Here is a 23,654-nt window from a genome sequence, read left to right as displayed (position 1 = left end):
TAAGGTGGAGGGGTTCCTCTTTGATAAGTTCTGTTTGAACAGAGAAACCAGGCAGGGGTATCCTCTATCCCATTTGTTATTTGCCTTAAATTTAGAACCACAGGCAAAGAAAATAAGGGTCTCAGAAATTCAAGGCTATAATTGATAACAGCAATCTAGAAAAGTTGGCTTTACTTGCAGATGACATTATTTTATACCTGATAAAAAAAACAGAAAATGACATTTCAGTGTTTTGGAACATTCTGAGACAGTTTCAAGTCTTTTCAGGATACAAAATTAATGAAGATAAAACAACAAAACTATGTACCCCCACACAAATTGGCTCAGCAATACCCATATTTTTGGGGACATAATAAAATGAAGTAATTATGAGTATGGGTTAAAAATTATTCTATTATGGCAGCTAAGGACATGTGAGAATAACACTAAAAGATAATACAAAAACTGAGCAACTGGAAGCTCTGTTTTGTGGATATGGATAGCAGGATACAAGCAGTGAAAATGTTTTAGTCCATTTAGTTTTATACACCGGTCAGGCATATTTTTATCAACCAGAGGAGAAGTTATGGATAGTAATTGTTAAACATTTGAAAGATTTTTATCTGGGAGAGAAAGAGTGCAAGACTCAAGTGGGATAATCAGGTAGAACAAGGTGGTTTGGGATTACTTGACTTGAAGGGATATTTTAGAGCTACGGTTAAAGCTCCTATACACAGCACAAGAAGAAAGCTATAATTCAAAGTGGAAAGGGATGATGATGAAACAGGGGGGAAGCTTAAGAAATAATGACAGACTCAGATTTTGGATGGAGATCCTTAAGGAGAATAACAATAACCATAAACACATTATAATATTCATAATGTAACAGAAAATATTCCAAGAACTAAGCCAACATTGGAATGGAGAAAGGAGATTTTGCTGATAGGGATAACTACAATTAGGGCTATTGAGAATAGACAAGAGGGGGTGAAATTTACTGGAGAAAACTGGCAAAGGAACCAAGGTATTGCAAGCAAATAATTAGAGAGGGAAATGTAATAGAATGGGAAGAGGCCTAGAATACATCTGGACTAGAGGTTAGAGACTGCCTTCTCCATCAAGGGTTGATATAGTACAGGCAAAGAAAAAGGAATAGGGATGCTAAATGAAAGACCAGCATTGGTAGTTTTTAGTAGAATCAAGAACAGAAAATGCTGTTCAAAAAGGATAATTGGTAGGGCATATAAAATATTGCATGACAACTTTAGAAATCAATCAGAGAAGGTTAGAAAAGACTGAGAAGAGACTGGATAAGCATTTCGGAAGGAAACAAAGGGAGGGTATATACATGTATGGCTATAGAACATTTAGGATTTTTGCTTGGAAGTGTTTGCATAGGTGTTTTTATACCCCAAGCAGATTCCAAAGAATTTTTCCTAAGGTAGATTGCAAATATTGGAGTTGTGAAGGGGAAGAAAGAGGTAATTGGGGACATGTTTTTTGGGAGTGTAATGAGCAGGCAGACTTTAAAAATTCCCTCCAAACTACTCTGTCAGAAATACTGGGTGAGCAAACTGGTGTAACTAAGGAAATCATTTCTTTTAAGCTGTAATGCAGAATTGGAATTTCCTAGGCATAGTAAGGCCTTGCTGAGTTTAATTCTGATGGATGCCATAACATTAACTTAATTAAAAAATAAAAAAGAAGACTCTGTGGTATCCCTCGAAGTCTCAGAAAACCCAGTAATGGGTCAAAAAAAAAAAACAAGCAGAAACTTTTCAGTGTGGTGGGTGTGAAGTTCACTCCTTGAAATATGTTATGCATATAGTTCACTAATAAAAATCAAACTTTAAAATATGTACTACAAAATAATAAAATATTAGATAGTCCACAGTTGAGTTAAAAATGGAATGGTGAATCAAACAATTATGTATGATCCTAAAATGTATGCAGGGGACCCATAGTTTGAAAACAGCTCACGGATTAAGGTACACAGTCTGCTACTGGCCAATTTAATTTTCAATGAATGTGAGTTTCAGGGCTTTTGCTGTGAATATGAGTGTCAGTTTCAATGGAAGAGAAATGTACTGTTGTTTATACTGTTAAGTCTGTTTTCAATGTGCAAATATTTTGTTTAGCAAATGGCCATCAGTGTTTGTGCTAAAAATTTTGAAAGAAGCATTATTAGCACAACAGGTAGCATACTTTCCTTTGGTCCAGAAGGATGTGAATCTACTTCCAAATCACACAATTAAATTGCTGACACTGCAGTGCATCTGAGCCATCAGATGAGATGTTAAACCAAAGTCTTATCTGCCTGCATTGATGTTAAGTGGTGTGAGGTCTCTCACATCCACCTGATCTCTCTCACATCCACCTGATCTATCAAAAGGAGTAGATAGGGGAATTTCTCAGATGCCTTGGCTAAATTTCCCCTCTCCATATAAATACCACCAAGAGTCTCCCTTGAAAAAGAGGCTACTAGTGTAGTGGGACTAAACTGTTCAACAAAGGATAAATTAAATAATTTAAATTAAATCCACAGCTCTGTCTTCATTTCAAAAGAAAAGATGAAAATGGAATGCACACTGAATGTTTTGAACAAAGTTTATGGTAACTGGGGGGGAGAGACAAGTAGTGGGACACGGAAATGTCTGCGGGGGGGGGGGGGATCCACTACCCTTGCCTGTAAGTATGATCTACCTCTGGCTAGAAAGAACCTTGTTGGAAACAGTATAACAGACTGTTAACCTGAGTGCTAAGGTAGGGCTAAGCCTAACCTTTTAAAAGCAATTTCTGATACAAAAATATCACAAAAATGGGAACATTATAATCTAATAAAGCAACATACAGTGAAAAAAAATGTCAAAAGCATTACTCACAGCACAGAAATCCATCTAAGATCATCTGAGTATGTAATGTGGTAATGAAGATCTAAAAAGGTAAACAATGGGATGCATTATGGGAGTCGGACAGTTCGGACTTCCAAGCAGTTATAATGCCTCTAACCTTAGTTCTATGAGTTAAAGAGAATGGACCCACTCTTAGCAGATCAAAAATTATTCACTGAAAGCCTCATAGGTACACTTACCACACAGGGAACTCCTCGGCCCTTAGGTAGCAACCAAAGCAAAATATACTACTGAGTTCAGGAGGTATTTGGGGTTGTAAGTAGGCCATTCTGAAAGAATAATTTGTTACCTGGTAAAGAGGCATTGTAGGCAGAGGGAAAACAGTTGTTGAAGCCAGATTTTTACACATTTATATAGTAAACACCTTGCATGAGCCTTTGTGTACAGTACCTGTCATCATAGTCATAGTCAGGGATGAAGTCTTGCTCTTCAAAAGTCTGAGCTTTTAGTCTTGCAGCTTCTTGGTGTTTCCGTAGTTCGAGCAACTCCAGCTGCCAAAAATACAATGCAGCTTATTATTTTCACTTTTATAAGCCATTTCTGTTTTACAGCAGGACATTTTTAACAGGTTTACATAAACATGTAATATTTTAAAGTTATATGGAAAACCTGTGCTCTAAAATACTATTATCAAAAAGGTCAGAACAATAAAATAAATAAATACCAGGTAGCACTGGGTATTTATGCACAAAGCGCTTAAACAGCACAATATAGCAACATCCGGTTTTACTTCACCGATTGTTTTTTCCCACGTTTTTTTTTTCTGTATATAGTCAGTGTATAAACACAAAAGTTACTTAAAGTTGTTTTAGAAGTGGTATTTTGCATATTAACATGTGTGTGTGTGTGTGTATTCTACTTTTATTAGTTTCTTTTCTGTAGTTTTCATATGAACTTTTGTATTTATTTTTTATTCTTTGTTGGCTGGGTTGGTCCCACTAGGTTACTAGTCTTCAGGAGAGACCCTTACTGCATAAGATAATTTGTACAATATAGACAATGTTACATTGCCATCACTTAGTGTGAAAGTGCAGCACTATTGCCATGAACTGTGTTAACGTGTGGATATGAAGTTTCCTGTCTTTTTTCAAACAGAAGGGAAAGCATGGAATGTCTGGATAAATGGAAAGCAAAACAGTGTGCATGACGGACTTTCTTCGCACAAACTGAAGTTTTGACCCTTTCCTCACTCATTGACTATTTTTTTTTCTTGCTAAGAAAAGTGCTTCAGTATTACAAAAGGAGGGGAATGTTTTTTTCTCTCCCAACACATATACTACTTTGTTGAACTGATGCAATTAATTAACAGCAGTGTATGAAATGCTGCTTTTATTTTAGAATTAATTTACTTAGTATAAATGCTGGGAGGGGATTTGTTTTCCTTTAAGTTTTGTTGTTTTATCTGACATGACCCTTTGTTCTGGATATACAGTTATCCTCCTAATATTTGCAGGATTACTATATATTGCTTTCAGTGACTGCATCTTAATGAAGAGGTGTTATAAGAAATTTTTCACAGTGACGCTCAGCTGTTGACTGGCTTCTTAATTGGATCCACAGTATAATATGCAATATATATTTCTTTAGAACTAAAGAAAATAAACTCTAACATATAGCATTGTAGCAGGGAGTTAACTTGGGGGAAAAAATGACTTCTTCCAAAGTCACAAGTATGAATTTGAAAGCAGCACTACTTTGTAAACTTGTGGTTTTAAAATCCCTTACTATCAATGTAAACAGTTTTGAACTATAAACAAAGGTAGTGGTGTTGCGTGATATCCACATAAAGGACAGTCATAGTAGGCATAATTTTGACCCTTTTTGCTTACTTTATAATCATTGATTGTTTTTTCTTCAGTCAGTAACAAATGCAACGAGTAGTGTGTGTGTGTGTGTGTGTGTGTGTGTGTGTGTGCGCGCACGCATGTGTGCGCGCACGTGTGTGTGTGAAAAGCTTCTGGTGCTGTGCAGGTAAATTTGTAGGCAGACTTCTGGGAGTCAAGGTAAAGTTACAATTAAAGATCATCTGCTTTTAATTATCCACCCTGTACTTAGATGATGTTTCATTATGTTTACCAATGCCAGTTCCTGGTAATCTTTCAGAAAACAATAAGCAATTGCACAGTAAGCTCCAGAAACAGCCTTCCATAACTTCCAGCTTGTATGTGCCTGAATTGGCATGTCTTAATGACGTGAATTAGTAGCTGTTACAATAACAAACAACTTCTACTTCAGAAAATGAATGTTAATTCACGTTCTGTTATTCTGCAACTTTTCAGGGTAATAATAGTACTAGTAATTTCAAAAATGTCCCTCGTGGCTACTAATTATTTTGGGTTTTGACCTCAGTTCTAGAGGTGAAAGGTTGAGAGGTAAAGCCAAACAAAGAACAGGTATCTACCAAACAAATCACAGACTTCAGGGAGCAAACTACAGAGCTTTAATGAAGGTAAAGTAAATAAATAAGTATGTAGTTGCAAGACATGCAACTACTGTAAAACATTCACAGACAGCTGCTTATATAACCCAATAGTGGAAGTGATGTCGGCAATAATATTTTGCATTTATTAATAGTTTTACCCGCCACACCACTACCACCACCACCACCAATGCAGCAGATGTTTACTGGCAAGTGAACAGACGTTAGTCAGCAAAACAAAATGGCTGAAACGTGTTTAACTCCACTTTCCATTATGGTCACTTGTATATGATTTTTAAGCTCTTAGTACTGCACAGTCTCTTCTTGTTGAGGTTCTTCCAAAAGGCACCAGTTTAGATCGTGAAAAATTTCTTACTAAAAGAGGCAAGCATCTTTGATTTTTGGGTTCTAACAGGAACAAACCAAACACACGCTCGAGGGACTAAGTGCACGGTCCAAACCAATACAAAAGGGTAAATCCAAAAACGGACCATCACTTTGGTAACGCAGCAAAATTAATTTATTGTAGAAAGGAAAGCCAAAAATAATGGCTAGCAAGCAAGCAAACCGGTTTCGGCTGTACAAAGCCTTCTTCAGTGCTAAGAAGCAAATGTTAAATAATTAATTAGGCAGCTCCCAACATCATGATGTTATATACAGAGACATTTAAAGGCACATGACAGAAATAAGTAAACCCAGAAAAACACAGAAGCCTATGCAGAGGTGTAGACAAAGGCCCTGTACAACCATACAAACAACTGCAAAGAAATGGCAGTATCAGATCAAAATAAGCCTAGGACAAACCATAAAAACAAGAAATCCTGGAGGACCCCTGGTATAAATAGGTTGTATAACAAAAGAAAGAAAATCCTGCCTAGAAGTAAAAGACAATGTGCACAACAAAGGAAAGACTCCCTCATTAGTCTAAACAAGCAAATCAGGGGACTAGTCAAGTCTTCAAAATCAAATTTTGAGGCAAAGATAGCCTCAGAAGATAAGGATAACCATTAGGCATTTTCAGTTACGTCCACAATCTTAAGGGCCACAACCAACAATGTAAGGAGTTAGTCAGGATGGAATCACTTATACCCAAGCCAGATGATATAACAAATCCTGTGGCTGATAAATTTAGTTCCTTTACCAGTTATCACAAAAGAATGGATCGCCACTGCATTCTCTAAAGCTAAAAACACGACTTTGATGGGTCCCAACAATATCTCAGGTTGGCTCTTAAATAGCCTGAAACATGACCTACCATGTCCACCAGTATCACTATTTACCCACAGCCAAAAGACTGGCATTGTCTCTGGGAAGTGGAGGACAGCAATGGTCATCCTTTTCCATAAAAAGGGACCATGAACAGACCCAAGAAATTACAGACTCATAAGTTTGACTAGTCACAAATGTAAAGCTACGGAAAGAACAATCATGGACCCAATAAACAACAACATAGGAAATCTCCAAACACTGCACCCAAACCAGTTTGGCTTTTTCAAGCGGACATCATGCCTGCTCAATCTGGTGGACTTCTTTGAGAAAGTAACTAGGGCCATGGATGAGGGTAAATAGAGCACACTGCCTACCTTGATCTGGTTAAGCATATGGCACAATTCCTCACTCAGGTATTACAGATAAACTCTCAAAGTTGGCATAAATCCCTACGTCACCAGATGGATAGCCAAATGGCTCATGGACAGGACATGTTGTTAGAATGGGAAAATCCAGATCCAGCAAGAAACCAGTTACTAGTGGTGTACCACAGGGCGCAGTGCTGGAACCTCTCCTATTTGTAATATACTTCTCTGAAGTCAAAGTTAACATAGAAAGCCTTTGGCAGACCAAGTTTACTGATGACTGCAAGTTGGGGCAATCACTTAATCCTCCAGTGATGTAGATATCCTTCAGAAGGGTCTGATTCAGACAAATGATTGTTGCCAGAGCCATGGCCTAAAACTAAATGTAGAAAAATGCATAATTATACCCTTTGGGAAGTCAACAGAATGTACTGGAGGGACAGGGTCATAACCCAGAGACTGCCCATGCTATGGAACAGACTTCCCATACATGTAAAGCAGAGCACCTCGCTGACCCTCTTCAAGAGAAATCTTGATGAGTGGATGGGAAATAGAAAATTCACCCCGGGGATAACTCCAGTGGCTCTACTCGACAGAGGCACTGGGAACTAAGGTTGGGTGGCACGATGCCAGGGTAATCCTATGACTAGGCTTGTAAAGGCCCCAGGGCTATCGGCCTAGTACACACCTATGAACCTATGAAATAACCCTGCAAGTTACAACATTAGTAGCACACCCCTAAGAGTGGATCCCGAGGTGAGAAATTAAGGTACACAGATAGACAGTAGCCTGAACTTTGACCACCTAATGTCCACAGTAGTGAGGAAGTTATTTGCGGCACAGCTTATAAGTGAAGGCATGGCATCCACATCTAAGGAAGTTATAATCCCACTGTACTCAGCCCTCATCAGACCAGTAATCAAGTACAATGCATAGTTTGGCAAGTACTTCACCAGGCAATTGCAAGAAATGAAGTGGCCTCAGAGGTTCCTTACAAAAAGAAAAAAAATACATGGTGTAAACAACATGTTCTATATGGATTTATTAAAAGCCTTATCTCTTTACTCTGTCTCCTAACAACTCTTAAGTTGTGATCTATGCCTAACCTACAAGGCACTCAAATCCATCCCTGATGTAACTGATACACATTTGCAAGACAAATTGCTTGAGGATTACCCAATCCAAGGATCTAAACTTGGTCTGTGATATAAACAAAAGATGCTGGAGAGAGAGAGAGAGAGAGAGAGAGAGAGAGAGAGAGAGAGAAACAAATGTGTATGTCTCAGATTACCCATTCTCTGAAACAGGCTTCCTATTCAAGTGAAACAGAGTCCTTTCCTGACCCTCTTCAAAAACAGCTTGGATCAATAGAAGGGGAATCAAATTCACTCCTAGCACTGCTCCCATGTCCCTTGTGGACAGGGGCAGTCTGTGAAATACTCAAAAGCATAGACACATACCCAAGCCATCCTCTAGCCCTTAGGATTGAAAACTGGGTAAAATCTGGACAATAATGGCTAGGCTTGTAAGAGCTCATAAGCAGTTAGTCTAGTAATTTCCCATGAACCTATGAATTGGAATATGATAGTAGACATCATTTAAATCTAGGGCAACTGGAAAACTCAATGCAGTAAAGAAAATGGAATATGTAACAACAGACTATAAAGAGACTGTTCTGCATTTTGGAATTATGATGTCAATATTTAGAAAGAAAAGATCCACCACAGGTCTCCAAGTTTCTTTCTTGGGGGACACCAGAAACATGTTTGGCTAAAATAATTTTCATTTTGTTCCATAGGTATAACTTCTATTACTCCCTGATAGAGCATATAATTTGGAATAGAAGACAATGAGGGGGGGGGGGGGGGTTGAACTGATAGGATGTGATTATTTGAAGAGGGGGAAGTTCCACTGCCATTTGCAACCTTTCTGGTTTATGACTAGAACCCAATAGTGTGAAGTATCCTGGTGACAAAGAGATATGTGATCAGACAGGCTCTGAGAAAGATTTATAGGACTACCAGTAGTGGGAAGGGAGGAGACTGAAGGGGGGGGTACAGTCTGTCTTCTTTCTTGGTCTGTCTTTAGGCTTGAAAAACTGCTCTTTTCTTTTTGGAACTGCCCTACTACCACTTTTTAAAAGTTCTGCTGTCTTTTGCAGAGGCTATTTAAAAGACTTCTTAGAAAGGGGTCTGTCAGGATAGAACAGAAATTTCTGTTGTATTTTGGGTTAGGATATTCAAAATTTTGTTTAAAACCAGTATTCATTTCTTCTCTCATTGGGTTTCTTGAGAACATCAGCCAGAGGAAGACCCAACAAAACGTCTTTGTCCAGAGGGCACATTAAAAATTTCTGTTTTAACACAATTTGGTGGATTTTGTGTATGCCGCCAAGACAAACATGGTATAAACAGCATCATCAATATCATAGGAAAATCTAAGTGTGTTTGGCCACTTCTGTAACTGAAGAAAAAAAAGGATGTTAAAGATGCCTTAGTCTCAGGAGAGGGAAGTAAATCAATTACCTTCTTAATATTGTCAAGGGAACTAAATGGAACTTTGACGCATGGGCTTGACAGCTGATGGCTCAGAATGCTCAAGCAGAAGTAATAGACACCTTTATCCCAAATCTGTCAAAGGCTCCACAATCCTTATCTGAAGGAATGGGGTTAGAAAACATAAGATGTTTTGATGTAGTTGATTTGGAGAGGAGGAACCAAAGAAAGATCAGTTCAATGATTTCTAAAAAGGAGTTTATAATCAGTTAGATGGTGGATATCTGAAGAGCTGCTAGCTGCATTAAAGGCATTCTCTAAGGCTGTTAAAACTACAGAATAGCCACTGGGTGTAGAGAATTTTCTTGTAATAAGTCATAGTATCACTGCTGAATCGTTGGATTTTTTCTTTTATTCCCACTGAAACAGCTATTTCATTCTACCAATTGTCAGAAAAAAAAATATAATCCTCCACTGGTCAGTCAAAAAAAAAAAAAAGTATATATATATATATATATATATATATATATATATATATATATATATATATATATATATCTATATGAAACCTCTTTATTTTTCTATTTGGAGAAGACAGTTTGATGATTTTGGAATGCTTTATGCAAATTATTCTCTTGACTTACTTGATGAAGAAATCGAAAGAGCAGATACTTGCTTTTGAATAGAAGTCCTGTACTTAGGAGTCTTGAGGGAAAAGGAGAATACAGACATCCAGTCATTTCCATGCATATCTGATTCCTCATTACAGCTCTATAATGGTTGGAAGTTATCTTCCTTTGGTCCTGTCAAGAATGGTTCTCTTCTGCCCAAAGCAGAGTGTTATTATTTCTGGTTTAAGCACTTGGGTTTGGGCCAGTTATTTTACATTGAGAAGGTATGGTCTGCACTCTTGTGGGAGGAGAGGGTAGATTCTGCCCTTCTGAGTTGGGAGTTTCTGGTTAAAGGCTTATTGTGCCTGCTTTTTTGAACTGTTTCTTTCTGAAATTGGTAAGCCTTGTTTGCTGTAGTATAGACTAAATTCAGACCTGCTGAATCTAACTTTGTTTGTATAACTTGAGCACTAATCCAGACCATCTTTTTTTGGAGAAGGTTCCCCTGCACCCTACTGGCAGGAGTGTTGAGTTAAAATTTGCCTGATCGAAGACTGCTGGAACGGTTCTTAGTTTTTAGCTTTTTATTGGTTAATTGGTTAATTTGTTTAAATCAGTTTGCTCATTTACTACTATTATATTTTAAAAAAATACACTTTATGCATTGCTGCTTAGCTAAGGTTAAACCTATTCCCAGCGCCATAACGTCTGCTCTGCAAATTTTCCTTAGAACTACCCAGTTTTTTAGTTTTAGCACATAAATCTGTTTCTTTGAGCTCAGCACTTGTTCAGAACTCATTGTAAGTGCTAAATAAGGTACAAATTACTACATCACTCAACTTTCTTCACTTGTCTAGAGGAAAACAGTTTTTAGTACTTAATAAATAAGCACCTATCCAGGCATATCTAAGGGTCAGCTCCCGGTGTTTTCTCCTGTCTACCTGATGTATCTGGGCATCTTGGGGTAATGCAGCAATTGCCTCATGTACACAGACAGCCCTCACCTCCTATCACCCAACACTACAACCTGTGAGAGATGCACTTATATAGCCACACTGGAAGCAAAGCTCTCTTCACCCAAGACTGAACTACACAGTCAAGAGGAGAAGGTAAACACTTGCACCACACCACACTCATCACATAGTCCCTCAAAACCTACACCACCGAAACACACACATAGCAACACAAAACACACCTACATTCGTGGAGGCTCTCAATAAAAATCTACCCAAACAACAGAGACCTCCAAAGTAGAAACACAAGCAGCCTCCACCCCCAACACAACCCAAATGACACATAGCCCACAAACTGAGTGTGCCACTCAACCACAGCCCATAAGGCATAACAATGTACCCAACACTCTAGTCATAGGTGACTCTATAGTCAGGCACACTGATGTTCCACTCATCAGGCTAAACAAGGAGAAAGTTACTGTCAGTTGCCTGTCGGGTGCCAGGATCGAAACATAACACATGCACTCAGGTCACTCCACAACAAGTAAAAATATGACTCTGTCATTGTCCATGTTGGTGTGAATGACCCAAGACGTACCTCACTGGACTACATGAAAAGAGACATGGAGGAGCTCTGTGATTTTGGAGCCCAGGCAGGTATGACCCTAGCCCTGAGTAGCAATCACCCACAATGATACCACAGTACAAAGACAACATGACTGACTTCAACAATTGGCTAAGTTTCTGTTGTCATTCTAAGGGGATCCAGTATCTGTCTGCCTGGGATGACATGAGCAACAGACCACGATGCTTTGCCAGAGATGGCCTGCACCTGTTGCCCTTGGGATTCTGGATACTGGCTAAGGCTCTTGCCACCCCTACAGTGCCTTGTTAGGCAAGGTTCAAATGACAAATTCACCACAGTAACAGGTACAAGCAAGCAAAATCTGAGGGTAATGCTACTAAATGCTAAAAGTCTAAACCTCAAAATGCATTCACTCTAAGCACTGCTTAAAATGGAGAACATCGACATCTGTGCAGTGACAGAGACCTGGTTCAAGGCTCCAGAGAGCACCCCTGCATTACTAGGCTATAATTCATACCACACCTTTCGGCCACCTAACCTGGACCTAAACACTAAAGACAGAAACGTGTCCATATTCATTAAGGATATCCACACCTCCAGGCTAGTTGCTCAGCATAATGCATCTGAGATTATCCAAGTGCAACTAACTCTGGGCAAGACCGCAATCCAAATGGTAACTTGCTACAGATCCCCCACCATGCCCCAGGATTCCCACTCCTCATTTCTTGATACACTGGAAAATATTAGGGTACAACCCAACACCCTAATAATGGGTGATTTCAACTACCCTACCATTAACTGGGAAAACTACTCATGTACTAACTCTTTTGCTCAATGTTTTCTGGAATTCATAAATTCCAACGCCTTGGATGAACTTATCCACACCCCCACCAGGCGCAGCAATATCCTAGACCTGGTTATTACCAACATGGGCGACACATCAGTGGTCAATTCCTCATTGGTCAGATCCGACCACAAGCTAATCACTCTAGACATCCACATCTCGCCCCATCCCCCATTAGGGAAACCACCATAAAAAATTTCTCCAAAGCCAACTTCTCGCTTCTTAACACAGAAGTGGCAAACTTCACGACACCCATGCAGACAGACAACAGAGGTACGACTGCTGAATCCTACACAGATGCACTTTATAAGCACTTACACGAGTGCATGGGTCATGCTATCCCTAACAGAACCAAGATGCTATCCTCCAAAAAAAAGAAGCCAATCTAGTGGTCCCCTGCCATAAACAAACTCTACAATAGAACAAAAAAAACTGTTGCAAAAAAGAGTAACATCCCGTGATTGGAGGAACTCCCTGGTCAGCCTCAGTAAGAAGCTGAGATCCCTCATAAAATCCTCCAAAGCTAGTTATGAAAACGAAATTGTCACTGATGCAAAAGACAACCACAAAGCATTCTACAGCTATATATCAAGAATTTCAATGGCAACACTCAGATCTGCTCACAATGGCACTAAATATACAGAACCAACTGAAATTACCAACACCCTGGCAGATAGGTTCAGTGCTAACTTTACCCCCCCTCTCACCCCCTAAAGGGCCCATCTCTATACCGGAAAAATGCAAAGTTCCTGTAATCACAGCTGCATGGGTAAAAAACACACTCTCCTAAGCCAAGAACACAGCATCCATGGGACCTGACAACATCCCAGGCTGCTTTCTACATGAACTACAGAATGAACTGGTACCCCACCTAAGCAGCATGTACAGTCATAGCCTCACCTTAGGCTTTGTGCCCACTGAATGGCACACAGCGACGGTTATCCCACTCCACAAAGGGGGAGCCGCCACGGACCCCGAGAACTACCGCCCCATTAGCCTAATGAGTCTGGTCTACAAGGCCATGGAAAGTCATGGAACTTATAAACATAGACATTGGTAATCTCCAAACTCTGAACCCCACCCTATTGGGGTTTGTAAAAGGCAGATCATGTCTCCTATACCTGATAGACTTATTTGAAGCAGTCACGTAGATGAGGGTAAGGTGGTTCACACAGCCCATCTAGATCTCGCCAAGGCTTTTGACACCATCCCCCACTCTGGAATGATAGATAAACTCAGTAAACTAGGTATAAATCCCTAAGTCACAAGATGGGTTGCCAACTGGCTCACTGACAGAATGCACACTGTGAAAGTAGCAGACTCCAAATCCGACTTCAGACCAGTGACAAGTGGAGTACCACAGGGTTCAGTCCTGGGTTCTCCCCTGTTTGGTATCTACTTTTCTGAAGTATTGCCTAACAAAGAAGGTCTTTTGCTAATGAAGTTCACAGATGACTACAAACTAGGAGCCATAATCGAAGCTCCTAACGATGTGGACATCCTACAAAAGGGCCTCACTGAGACTGATGCCTGGTGTGAAAGCCATGGCCTCAAGCTCAATGCCAAAAAGTGCATTGTCATTCCCTTTGCTAAAAACTCTGTACCCATGATCTACCACATAGGTGGTAGTCTACTTAACACCGAAAGTGTGATAAGAGACCTTGGGACACAGGTGGACAGTAGTCTCTCCTTTGATAATCACATCACCACAGTAGTCAGGAAATCCTTCTAAGTGGCACACCTCATCACAAAAGGTTTCTCATCCAGGAAAAAAGAGGTCATTGTTCCCCTCTACTCGTCACTCATTAGACCCATTATAGAGTACAATGCCCATTTTGGTATGTACCTCAAAAGACATCTACAACAGCACAGCTGGAACGGCTGCAGAAATACCTCACAAAGAGGATTACCGGCCTCAAACATATGCCCTATGCAGACCTTCTCAGAATCTCCAGCTTTACTCCGTCACATATCACCTACTCAGAGGCGATCTCTGCCTAACATACAAAGCTATGTCAAACCCAGAGCTGTTGGACATGCTCTACTTAAAGAAATCCCAATTCCTCTGAGATATATTCTGTAGGGACCTAAACCTTGTCACCACAATAAACAGATTCCTGTCCCAGAGACTTCCCATACTCTGGAACAGACTACCTATCTATATCAAACAAAGCTCCTCATTAGCACTCTTCAAGAAAAATCTTGATTATATGGGAAATAGGAAACTCACCCTGGGGATCACCTCTGTGGCTATGCTTGACAGGGGCACAGGAAAATAATTTTCTTAGGTGGCAAAAGCCAGGGTACCTGTTTGGCTAGGCTTATATAGGCCCTAGGGCCAGTAGCCTAGTACCTACCTATGAACCTATGAGCAGTCTTGAAGGATGTGTCTATACTTCAGCAAATAGTGGCTTCATGAGGAGTAATAATCACGAAAAACCTGACATTAATGCCAAGCAGGAAAAACTAAGAAACAACAAAAATGGCACAGATAAAATGGGAGGAAAAGTTTTAATAAAGAAAAGACTTCATGCTTTCTCCCCTTCCAAATCATAGGGCATCATCAGAGTAAATTACAAAATAATCACACCACATTTTTATGTTGTGAGGCAAGTTAGTTTTACCCTACTGATGATGTGTTGTTGCAATACTAATCCTGCTCAGTATGACAGGAACCACGGGTTCAGACATTTGGTGTATGTGCTTGACTGACGAGTCAGTGGTGCGAAGCTACTATGTGGAATATGACTGAACACTTCTAAGTCAGAATCCTGTCTAAACGTAATGATACGACAATGTCACAGATATCCAGCTGGCCAGGGATAGCCAGCCACAAGGTCGGTAAGGAGCTCTGCCCATCACTGGGTCGGAGCACGGATGGCAGGGGGCCACCTCTCTCCAGCAGTGCAACACACATTTGTGGTGAACTTCATGCTAAATCATTTGTAGATGTCCTGATGAGTTTTGTGCCACTATACATTATTTGATTTATAGTCTTAATTAATAAATTACGATTGTTGTATGGCTGCTGCAAAACTGGTGTTTTATATATAAAAATGTGGTGTGATTATTTTGTAGTTTACTCCGAGTATGCCTTTTCCAGAGAATGGGAATTCTCTGAGAAGCATATCTGTCTCTCCAACATGTCCTATTTATGCCGCAAACAAAATTTAAGTCTTTTGACCTGGTAGTTCTGATGCTGTTTGTTTTGCAGATGTGGAAAAAGTCCAACAAAAGATGGCCCACGAAGTCCTTGTTGCCCACAAGTGCTATTCCGGTTTCTCAGATATAAAGCACAAAAACAGATAAAATGTCCTCAAAAGAAAGAGAATGGTAGTCCCAAACATTTTGTGCCAGAATTGGTTGCCCCCTTTGTCCCAAGTTTTCTCTCTCCATAAATTCTATTACTCCCTGATACAGCATATGGTTTAAAATAGGAGGAAACAAGGGGGTTAATTTCTCATACCTTTGCTGCCTCAATGCTTTTTTGTAACCTGACAGCTTTTGACACATGTAAACATGTACATATTTCCATACTGACTTGCATTCATTGTTTAAGTCTGATTATGCTTTTTGTTAGTTTATCTAATGCTTAACAGAGTGCGTCTAATTGTATGTTGCTGAATCACTGTCTTTGCTTAACTATTTTGTTTGACATGGATCTTTTCTGTTGTTACTATTTTGAATATAGCAAGGGTTGATCCTTCAAATAGTTATTCTTTGATCAATGTTCTACCCTGGTAAACAAAATATAAATAAAAAAATGAATAAAATAATATCCATCATGCTTTCCCCACTGTTAAAGCTGGAAATAAGAATGAGAAGACGACGATGTTCACCAAAGTAAGCCTGGCATGAATGAAGTTGAACCAGTATAATTTTACACATTCAGACTTCTGGTGATATAAAATATATTAAATGGGGTTAAACATCAAATGCTTTATATGCATAAAATTAAAATAATGTGCAGAGCTCATTATAACATAGATCTCTTCGGGCAACTGAAGCAGAATGTTAACGGCAGTTTAAACGTCAGAACATAAATCTATGAGGCAGCCAAAACAGAATGCTAATGGCAGCTGAAAGATGCTGTAATCAATCCACATTTCCAAGAGTTACTCCAAACAAGAATTACCTCCTGAAGAAAGACTGCTTGAAAATGCTGCCATAAACAAGAAAACAATTTTAACAAACACCGGTCAAGTGAAAAACATTGTAAAGCAGGGTTATCAAAAAAAGGAAACAACTCTAAGCATCATGTATAAGAAAAATTGGCAATCCCCCTCAGATGGATTTTGAAATGTACATAAATGAATTCAACAACCCAGATTTAATTCTGGATGCTGAATTCCAGCAGTTGGAAGCAGTTTTTTTTTTTTTTTTTTTTTTGCAGAGAGTAATTAAAAAGTCTGAATAAGAAAAGCTGTTGGCTGATAATAAAGAGAGTGAATGATCATATGTGTGCTCTTACAATGATGTCGTTGGTGTGGAGAGGTCAAGAGAGGTCATATGACCATGTGCTTTATAATAAAGGAGGAAGCGAGGGTTGTTCCCCTCTTCCATTTTTAACCAGATTGATTGCCTTCAAGTGTGTTTATTTTCCTCTGTAAATGTATGTCTAACCCGACTTTCTTCCCCTTAAGATGATACTGCCAACAGGTTATGGGCCCAGGAGGGAAGTAGGAAGCTGATGGCACAGACTACGTTTCGATGGAGATGACAAGAATTACGAGTTGTGGGAGACAAAGTTTCTGGGGCACCTACGTTTGCTAGGGCTGAAAGGCGCCATTTTGTGAAATGTGCAGCAGGATGCAAAAGACGACCGAGAACGAGGAGGAAGGCAACGACGATGCTGAGAAAAATGAGGAGGCATATGCAGAACTAATACAGTTCTTACACGACAAAAGTTTGTACCTCGTCATGAGAGAGGCTGCAGACGATGGTAGAGAAGCGCTTCAGATACTGAGAGACAATTATGCTGGGAAAGGGAAGCCAAGGGTAATTAGCCTATACACTGAATTAACAAGCCTCCAGAAGGCCATCAGTGAAAGTGTCACAGACTGTATTATTATGGATGAGACGGCCATTACGGCACTTAGAAATGCGGCGGAGAAGCTCAGTGATGGATTACTAATTGCGATAATCCTGAAAGGGTTGTCTGAAACCTTTAAACTATTTGCAGTGTACATCACGCAAGATGATGATAAGTTGGGCTTTGGTGAGTTCAAAACAAGGTTGAGAAGCTATGAACATACCGAGAAATTTAATGCCAACGTAAGTAATGATAATGTGATGAAAGCAAGTGGCCTTGGGAAAAGAGTAAAAGCAAATATTATATGCTATGGCTGTGGCCAAAAGGGACATAAGGCACGAGAATGCCGGAGAGAATATAAAGGCCAGAGACAGTGGTGTAGTTTGTGTAAAAACTCTAGCCACAGGGACAGTAACTGTAGACGAAAGAAGAAAGACAATGTGAAACAAGCAACTGATGCGGATGATCCCACATTTGTCTTCACAACAAATAAGCAACAAATTTGTGAGTTAAAACAGAAGGGATTAATGGTGGACACTGGTGCCACGTCACACATAATTAATGACCTGAAAAAGTTTAAATGATTTGATGCAACTTTCCAACCGGAGGAACACATTGTGGAATTAGCTGATGGAACGAGAACCTGTGGGGCCACACAAAAGAGAGGTAATGCAGAGGTATGGCTGCTAGGCACAGAGGGGTGATGATGACTCGGGCACTGTATATCCCAGCGTATCCACAAAGCATTTTTTTCTGTTAAGGCAGCAACGTCCAAAGGGGCCTCGATCAACTTTAAACAAGGCCGGGACCAACTCATCTATAAAAACGGCACCAGGTTTGACATAATTGAGTGTGATAGACTCTATTATTTAGAAACATACAAAAACGGTCCTAGGTTTGACATAATTGAGTGTGATAGACTATTATTTAGACACATACGATGAAGAAAACAATACTGAAATACATTATGATGCATCTCAGAGCTGTTATGACATTCAAGCATGGCATATAATGCTTGGTCACTGTAATTTCGAAGATGTGTCAAAATTAGAAAAAGTGGAAAAAGGAATGAAAATTAAAGGTAAAGCTGAGAGACCTAACCTAGATTGTGAAACCTGTATGCAAGGGAAATTTGTACAGAGCAGAAACAGAGAACCAGATGCAAGAGCAAAAGTTGTGTTTGAACTAGTCCATACTGATTTGGCAGGCCCAATTGAGCCAGTAGCAAAAGACAGCTTTAAGTACACTTTAGCATTTACTGATGATTACTCGGGTGTAACATTTGTCTACTTTCTGAAAGCTAAGAGTGATACAGTCAAGGCAACTGAAAGGTTTATTGCAGATTCAGCTCCTTATGGGAAGTTAAAGTGTATCAGATCAGATAATGGCACATGAGTTTATGTCAAAAGACTTTCAGTCACTATTGAGTAAAAATGTTATAAGACATGAAACGTCCGCACCTTACTCATCCCATCAGAATGGGACGGCAGAGAGAAATTGGAGAACACTGTTCGAAATGGCAAGGTGTCTGTTGATAGAGAGTGATTTACCTAAAGAGTTCTGGACATATGCAGTAATGACTGCTGCTTTTATTCACAACAGATGTTATAACAGGCCTGTGGGGTAGACCCCAGTCTTTATTCCAACAGGGAAGAAACCTGATCTTTCAAGAATGAGAGAATTTGGATCAGTGTGTTATGCATACAGACAAGATAAAAAGAAGTTAGATCCAAGATGTGATAAGGGGATCTTTGTTGGATGTGATAAAAACAGCCCATCATATCTGGTTTATTATCCTGACACAGGAAGGGTCCTTAGACACAGGTTAGTCAAGTTTTGTACTAAGAATGTAGCTGAATGCCAGACTCAGACTGACCCAGAAGTGATAGATGAAGATCTTAATACCAGAAGAAGTGTGCATGTTAAGTCAGAATCAAAGGCTGACAGTCAAGACACAATAGTAAGGCAAGAAGAGGAAAGGCAGGATACTACTCTAAAAGAGAGAGAAAACCACCTGCATACTTGAAAGACTATGAGTGCAAAGTTGAAAACGACAATTATGTGGCAGTTAATGTTGACTATTGTTACCGATTAATATGCAACACACCGCAGAGCTTTAAAGAAGCCATGTCTTCGTCTAACTCGGAAAACTGGGTCAAAGCTATGAAGGAGGAACTTAAGTCTTCAAAGGAAAACAACACATTTACACTCATCACACTGACGGAAGATAAAAATGCAGTGGGGGGGGTAGGTGGATTTTCATGGTAAAAGACAATGCAGATAATACAGAGACTTACAAAGTTAGACATGTAGCTAAAGGCTACAGTCAAGTCGCTGGTATAGATTATAATGAAACCTTTACACCAAATGCGAGTATGACATCTGTACGAAGCCTAATGCAGATGGCAGTTCAGTACAATTTAGAATTGCACCAGATGGATGTACAAACGGCTTATTTACATGCTCCTATAGACTGTGAGGTGTATATGGAGCAACCTGAAGGTTTTGAAAAAAAATCAAATATCGATGAAAAATTGGTTTGTAAACTGAATAAATCATTATACGGATTGAAACAATCAGGGCGTAACTGGAACAAAATGTTGCATGATTATCTTTGTGAAAATAGTTTTATCCAAAACCCCGCAGACCATTGTGTATACACTAGACAAGCTGAAAATGAGAAAACAGTTCTAATTATATGGATTGACAATCTCATTATAGCAGCTAGTGACAATGAATCACTAAATGATGTAAAGGAAATCCTCAAGGCTAAATTTAAAATGAAAGATCTGGGAAAGCTAAGACATTTTCTAGGCATTGATTTTACCCAGAATAGAGGTGAAGTAAAGATGAACCAAAAGAGGTACATTACGAAAATTCTTGAGCAATTTGGTATGTCTAATTGTAAAGTAAGAAGTACCCCTTCCGAATAAAAAACAAACTTTGAGTGTGACAGTGAATTTACAGATCCAATATTGTGAGCTTGTGGGTAGTTTGATATATGTTATGACAAGCACGAGACCTGATCTTAGCTGGATTGTAAGTAAAGTTTCACAATATTTGTCACAACCGAGTGAATCTCATTTAAGACTAGCTAAACATGTGTTAAGATACTTGAAAGGTACATTGGACAGAGAGCTGTGTTACAAGAAAAGTGAAGGGAAACTTCAGCTTATAGCATACAGTGATGCAGATTGGGCAACAGATCAAAACGATAGACGTAGTACAACAGGTTATTGCTTTAGCCTCAATAGAGACAGGCCTATTATTTCGTGGAAATCAAAGAAGCAACACAAGATAGCTTTATCTACATGTGAAGCAGAGTACATGGCATTAGCAGCAACATCACAGGAGAGTTTGTACCTTCTGCAGCTGTTGAGTGGAATGGATGAAGAGTGCAAGTATGTGCCATTAACAATATTTGAGGACAATCAAGGAGCAATCACTTTATCAAAGAATCCAGTAAGCCGACAGAGATGTAAACATGTTGACATTAAGTATCATTTTGTCAGGTCAGCACTTAATGATGACAAAATAAGCACTGAATACTGCCCAACAACGGACATGGTTGCAGATGTCTTTACTAAACCTGCTACGAAATCGAAGACTGAAAAGTTCATGTATTACATATTAGGAATGTGAAGGAAAACTTATCCAAGAATACGTTTTTAAAATGTATTTTGTGTACAGCGTAAGAGCAAGTAGGGGTGTTGGCTGATAATAATACAGAGAGTTAATTATTGTATGTGTGCTCTTACACTGACGTCGTTGGTGTGGAGAGGTCAAGAGAGGTCACATGACCATGTGCTTTATAATAAAGGAGGAAGCGAGGGTTGTTCCCCTCTTCCGTTTTTAACCAGATTGATTGCCTTCATTTGTGTTTATTTTCCTGTAAATGTATGTCTAACCTGACTTTCTTACTCTTAAGATGATACTGCCAACAAAAGCTAACTTTCATCCAGTAGGTCATAAAAACAAACAAAAAAACAATATAATTAAAAAATAAATAAAATCAAAAATTGCTTGTTTGGAATTGCTCTATCAGAAAACTTATCCTAGGATCACTCCATTATATATGGCAGCTGGGAATAAGAACAGTTTTCCTGTGCTAGCAATAAAGCAGTCTTGTTTAAAAAAAGGTTATACCTCTAGCATTATTTTAGTGATAACTATCTATACAGAGCAAAGAAATATGAATAAAAGAATAACTAGACATAGAGAATTATGCCTGACTGACCAATATTAAGCAATTTGTTAATAAGTTCAAGAAATGGACGCAAGAAATCGTGAAACCATTTTGAGAATGCAGCAAAAAAAAAAAAAAAACTATGACTGAAGACCAGTGAGTATTCAGAAGCATTTCCTGCACAATGGCTCAGTGTTAAGTATCTCTGATTCCACAGTACAATGCAGCTCGTAGTTGCTTAGCTATGCATTAGAACCTGCAAGGTGCTGGTATTCTGAGAAAAGACATAGTAGTACATTATAAGCAAGAGACACACCAGGGAACTACAGCGAAGCAGCTTTGTTAGTATAACTTATAAAGTAAGAAGTATTCATGAGGCTATGTGAGATCATGAGTACAATACAGGCCCAGAATACAAGGGGGTTTTGGGAGCAGAAGCTCCAGACCCACATCTGAAATATGTCCTGCTGCTTCTATTCCCTATTTTAGCTGAAATCCTATGCTATTTTGCATGGCAAATAAATAGGTCCCATACAATATTCAATTCTAGATACCTGAGGTCCATAATCCAGCACTGATGCAACAAAGTGCCTAGTTGGTGCAACACAGACATGGCAAGCAGCATGCCAAAGTGGGCTATGCCAGCAAAGTGCCAACAAATAAGTAGTGTGGTAATACAACTGTTAAGGTACCAGATGTACATATCATTAACAACTATCCAGTAACTTTTCAATTCTTCACTAAACTAGTAAGCAGTAAAACAGCAAACAAATGTAGTTAGATAAGTGCAGACAGATTTTCCTTGTCAGGGAACATGCTTTATTATTACGATGTTTACTAAATTAAATAAACGTTATAGAAACACAGTAAAACACAAACATTTTTTTCTGTCTAAACATTTATTTATTTTACTTTTATTTTCCAGTTTGTTTACTGGGATAGTCCATTGGGCAAGAAGAGCCCATTTTACAATGGAGTCCCTGGGAGAAAAGCTCCATGAACAACAATATAATATGAAGATAATGCATTTACATTTATCTAATACTATTGAAGAACGATGGTATTGCATAATATGATAAAAAAATCTACAATTGCAGTGAAAATTCAGTTAAAAAAGTAAAAGGTAAAATTACACACACATACACACAAACATATAAATAGGTCAATTAAAATAAGAAAAATGCATTTGGTGCATATTCCTGTTAAATTTGATAGAATGTGAAATAACACAGGGTTGACATTACAGTTTTACATGAAATCTTAATTTACAGTTAAACATCTCTTCTCTAAAGATGATATGACAGCTTTGAGAATGAACAAGAAAATAAAAGTACAGTACAGATGTGTAAATATAACTTACCATAACAGTAGATGTTTAAATGATTACTGCTGCAGTAGTTTAAACTATATAGGTTATATCCTGTATAGAATAAAACAGCCAGACAGCTTCCAAAGCCTCAGTACACTTTGTGTATGCCCAAACCATTAGTCAGAGCTGAGATGACTAAGAAGATAGGTTTGGGCATCACATCTTCATGCTGACTGAGAGTGGGAGGCTTAGACCTGAGAGAAAATTGCTAGGAACAACAAAAAATAAATTTTCACACTGTGGCATAAAAACACACAAAAACAAGGGGGAATGGAGGGAGGGAGCTGCTACTGCTGCACAGATCATTGAATCATCTACTGTTATGGTAAGTTTTCTTACACAAGTGTACTATGTTCTTCATATTTCATATCTTTTTCTGAAAAGATTTCAAGCCTGCATAAATGTACTGCTGGTGATTCCTTGCTAGTTTTTCCCACCTGCTCTCTCCTTCGTTGATCTGCTTTTTAAAACTGGTGATTTTAAGCTGTCCACCCCTACAGTAAATTGAGCGTAATAAGCTCCTCCCTTTCTAACCTGCTGTTGATATCTTGAATTATTTGCCTTTCCTTGTGCTTATATTGACAAAGTTGGGTTGCCACCTTTCACTGTGGCTAAAACCAGAGTAAGGCCACACCCTTCACATCACCAGTAACCCTGCCCATTCCCACCCCCTCTCCTGCCCATTATGAGACAT

The 23,654-nt window shown here is 39.0% G+C and overlaps 1 protein-coding gene across 2 annotated transcripts in view; it reads right to left on the bottom strand.

Annotated features, from left to right (window-relative positions):
* LOC122804338 (spectrin beta chain, erythrocytic-like) overlaps positions 1 to 23,654 on the bottom strand; it is a 2,132,081-nt gene that overhangs the window by 320,181 nt on the left and 1,788,246 nt on the right. For both annotated transcript variants that reach the window (XM_044074141.1, XM_044074142.1), the window contains one exon: positions 3,282 to 3,382. In XM_044074141.1, coding sequence (XP_043930076.1) covers positions 3,282 to 3,382 — 101 coding nt within the window. The remainder of the gene's footprint in view (positions 1 to 3,281; positions 3,383 to 23,654) is intronic.

Source organism: Protopterus annectens, chromosome 6.part0 (genome assembly GCF_019279795.1).
Source record: "Protopterus annectens isolate FY-2018-M chromosome 6.part0, PAN1.0, whole genome shotgun sequence".
In the NCBI taxonomy this organism is placed as follows: domain Eukaryota; kingdom Metazoa; phylum Chordata; order Ceratodontiformes; family Protopteridae; genus Protopterus; species Protopterus annectens.
This window is presented reverse-complemented; position numbering and strand designations above follow the sequence as displayed.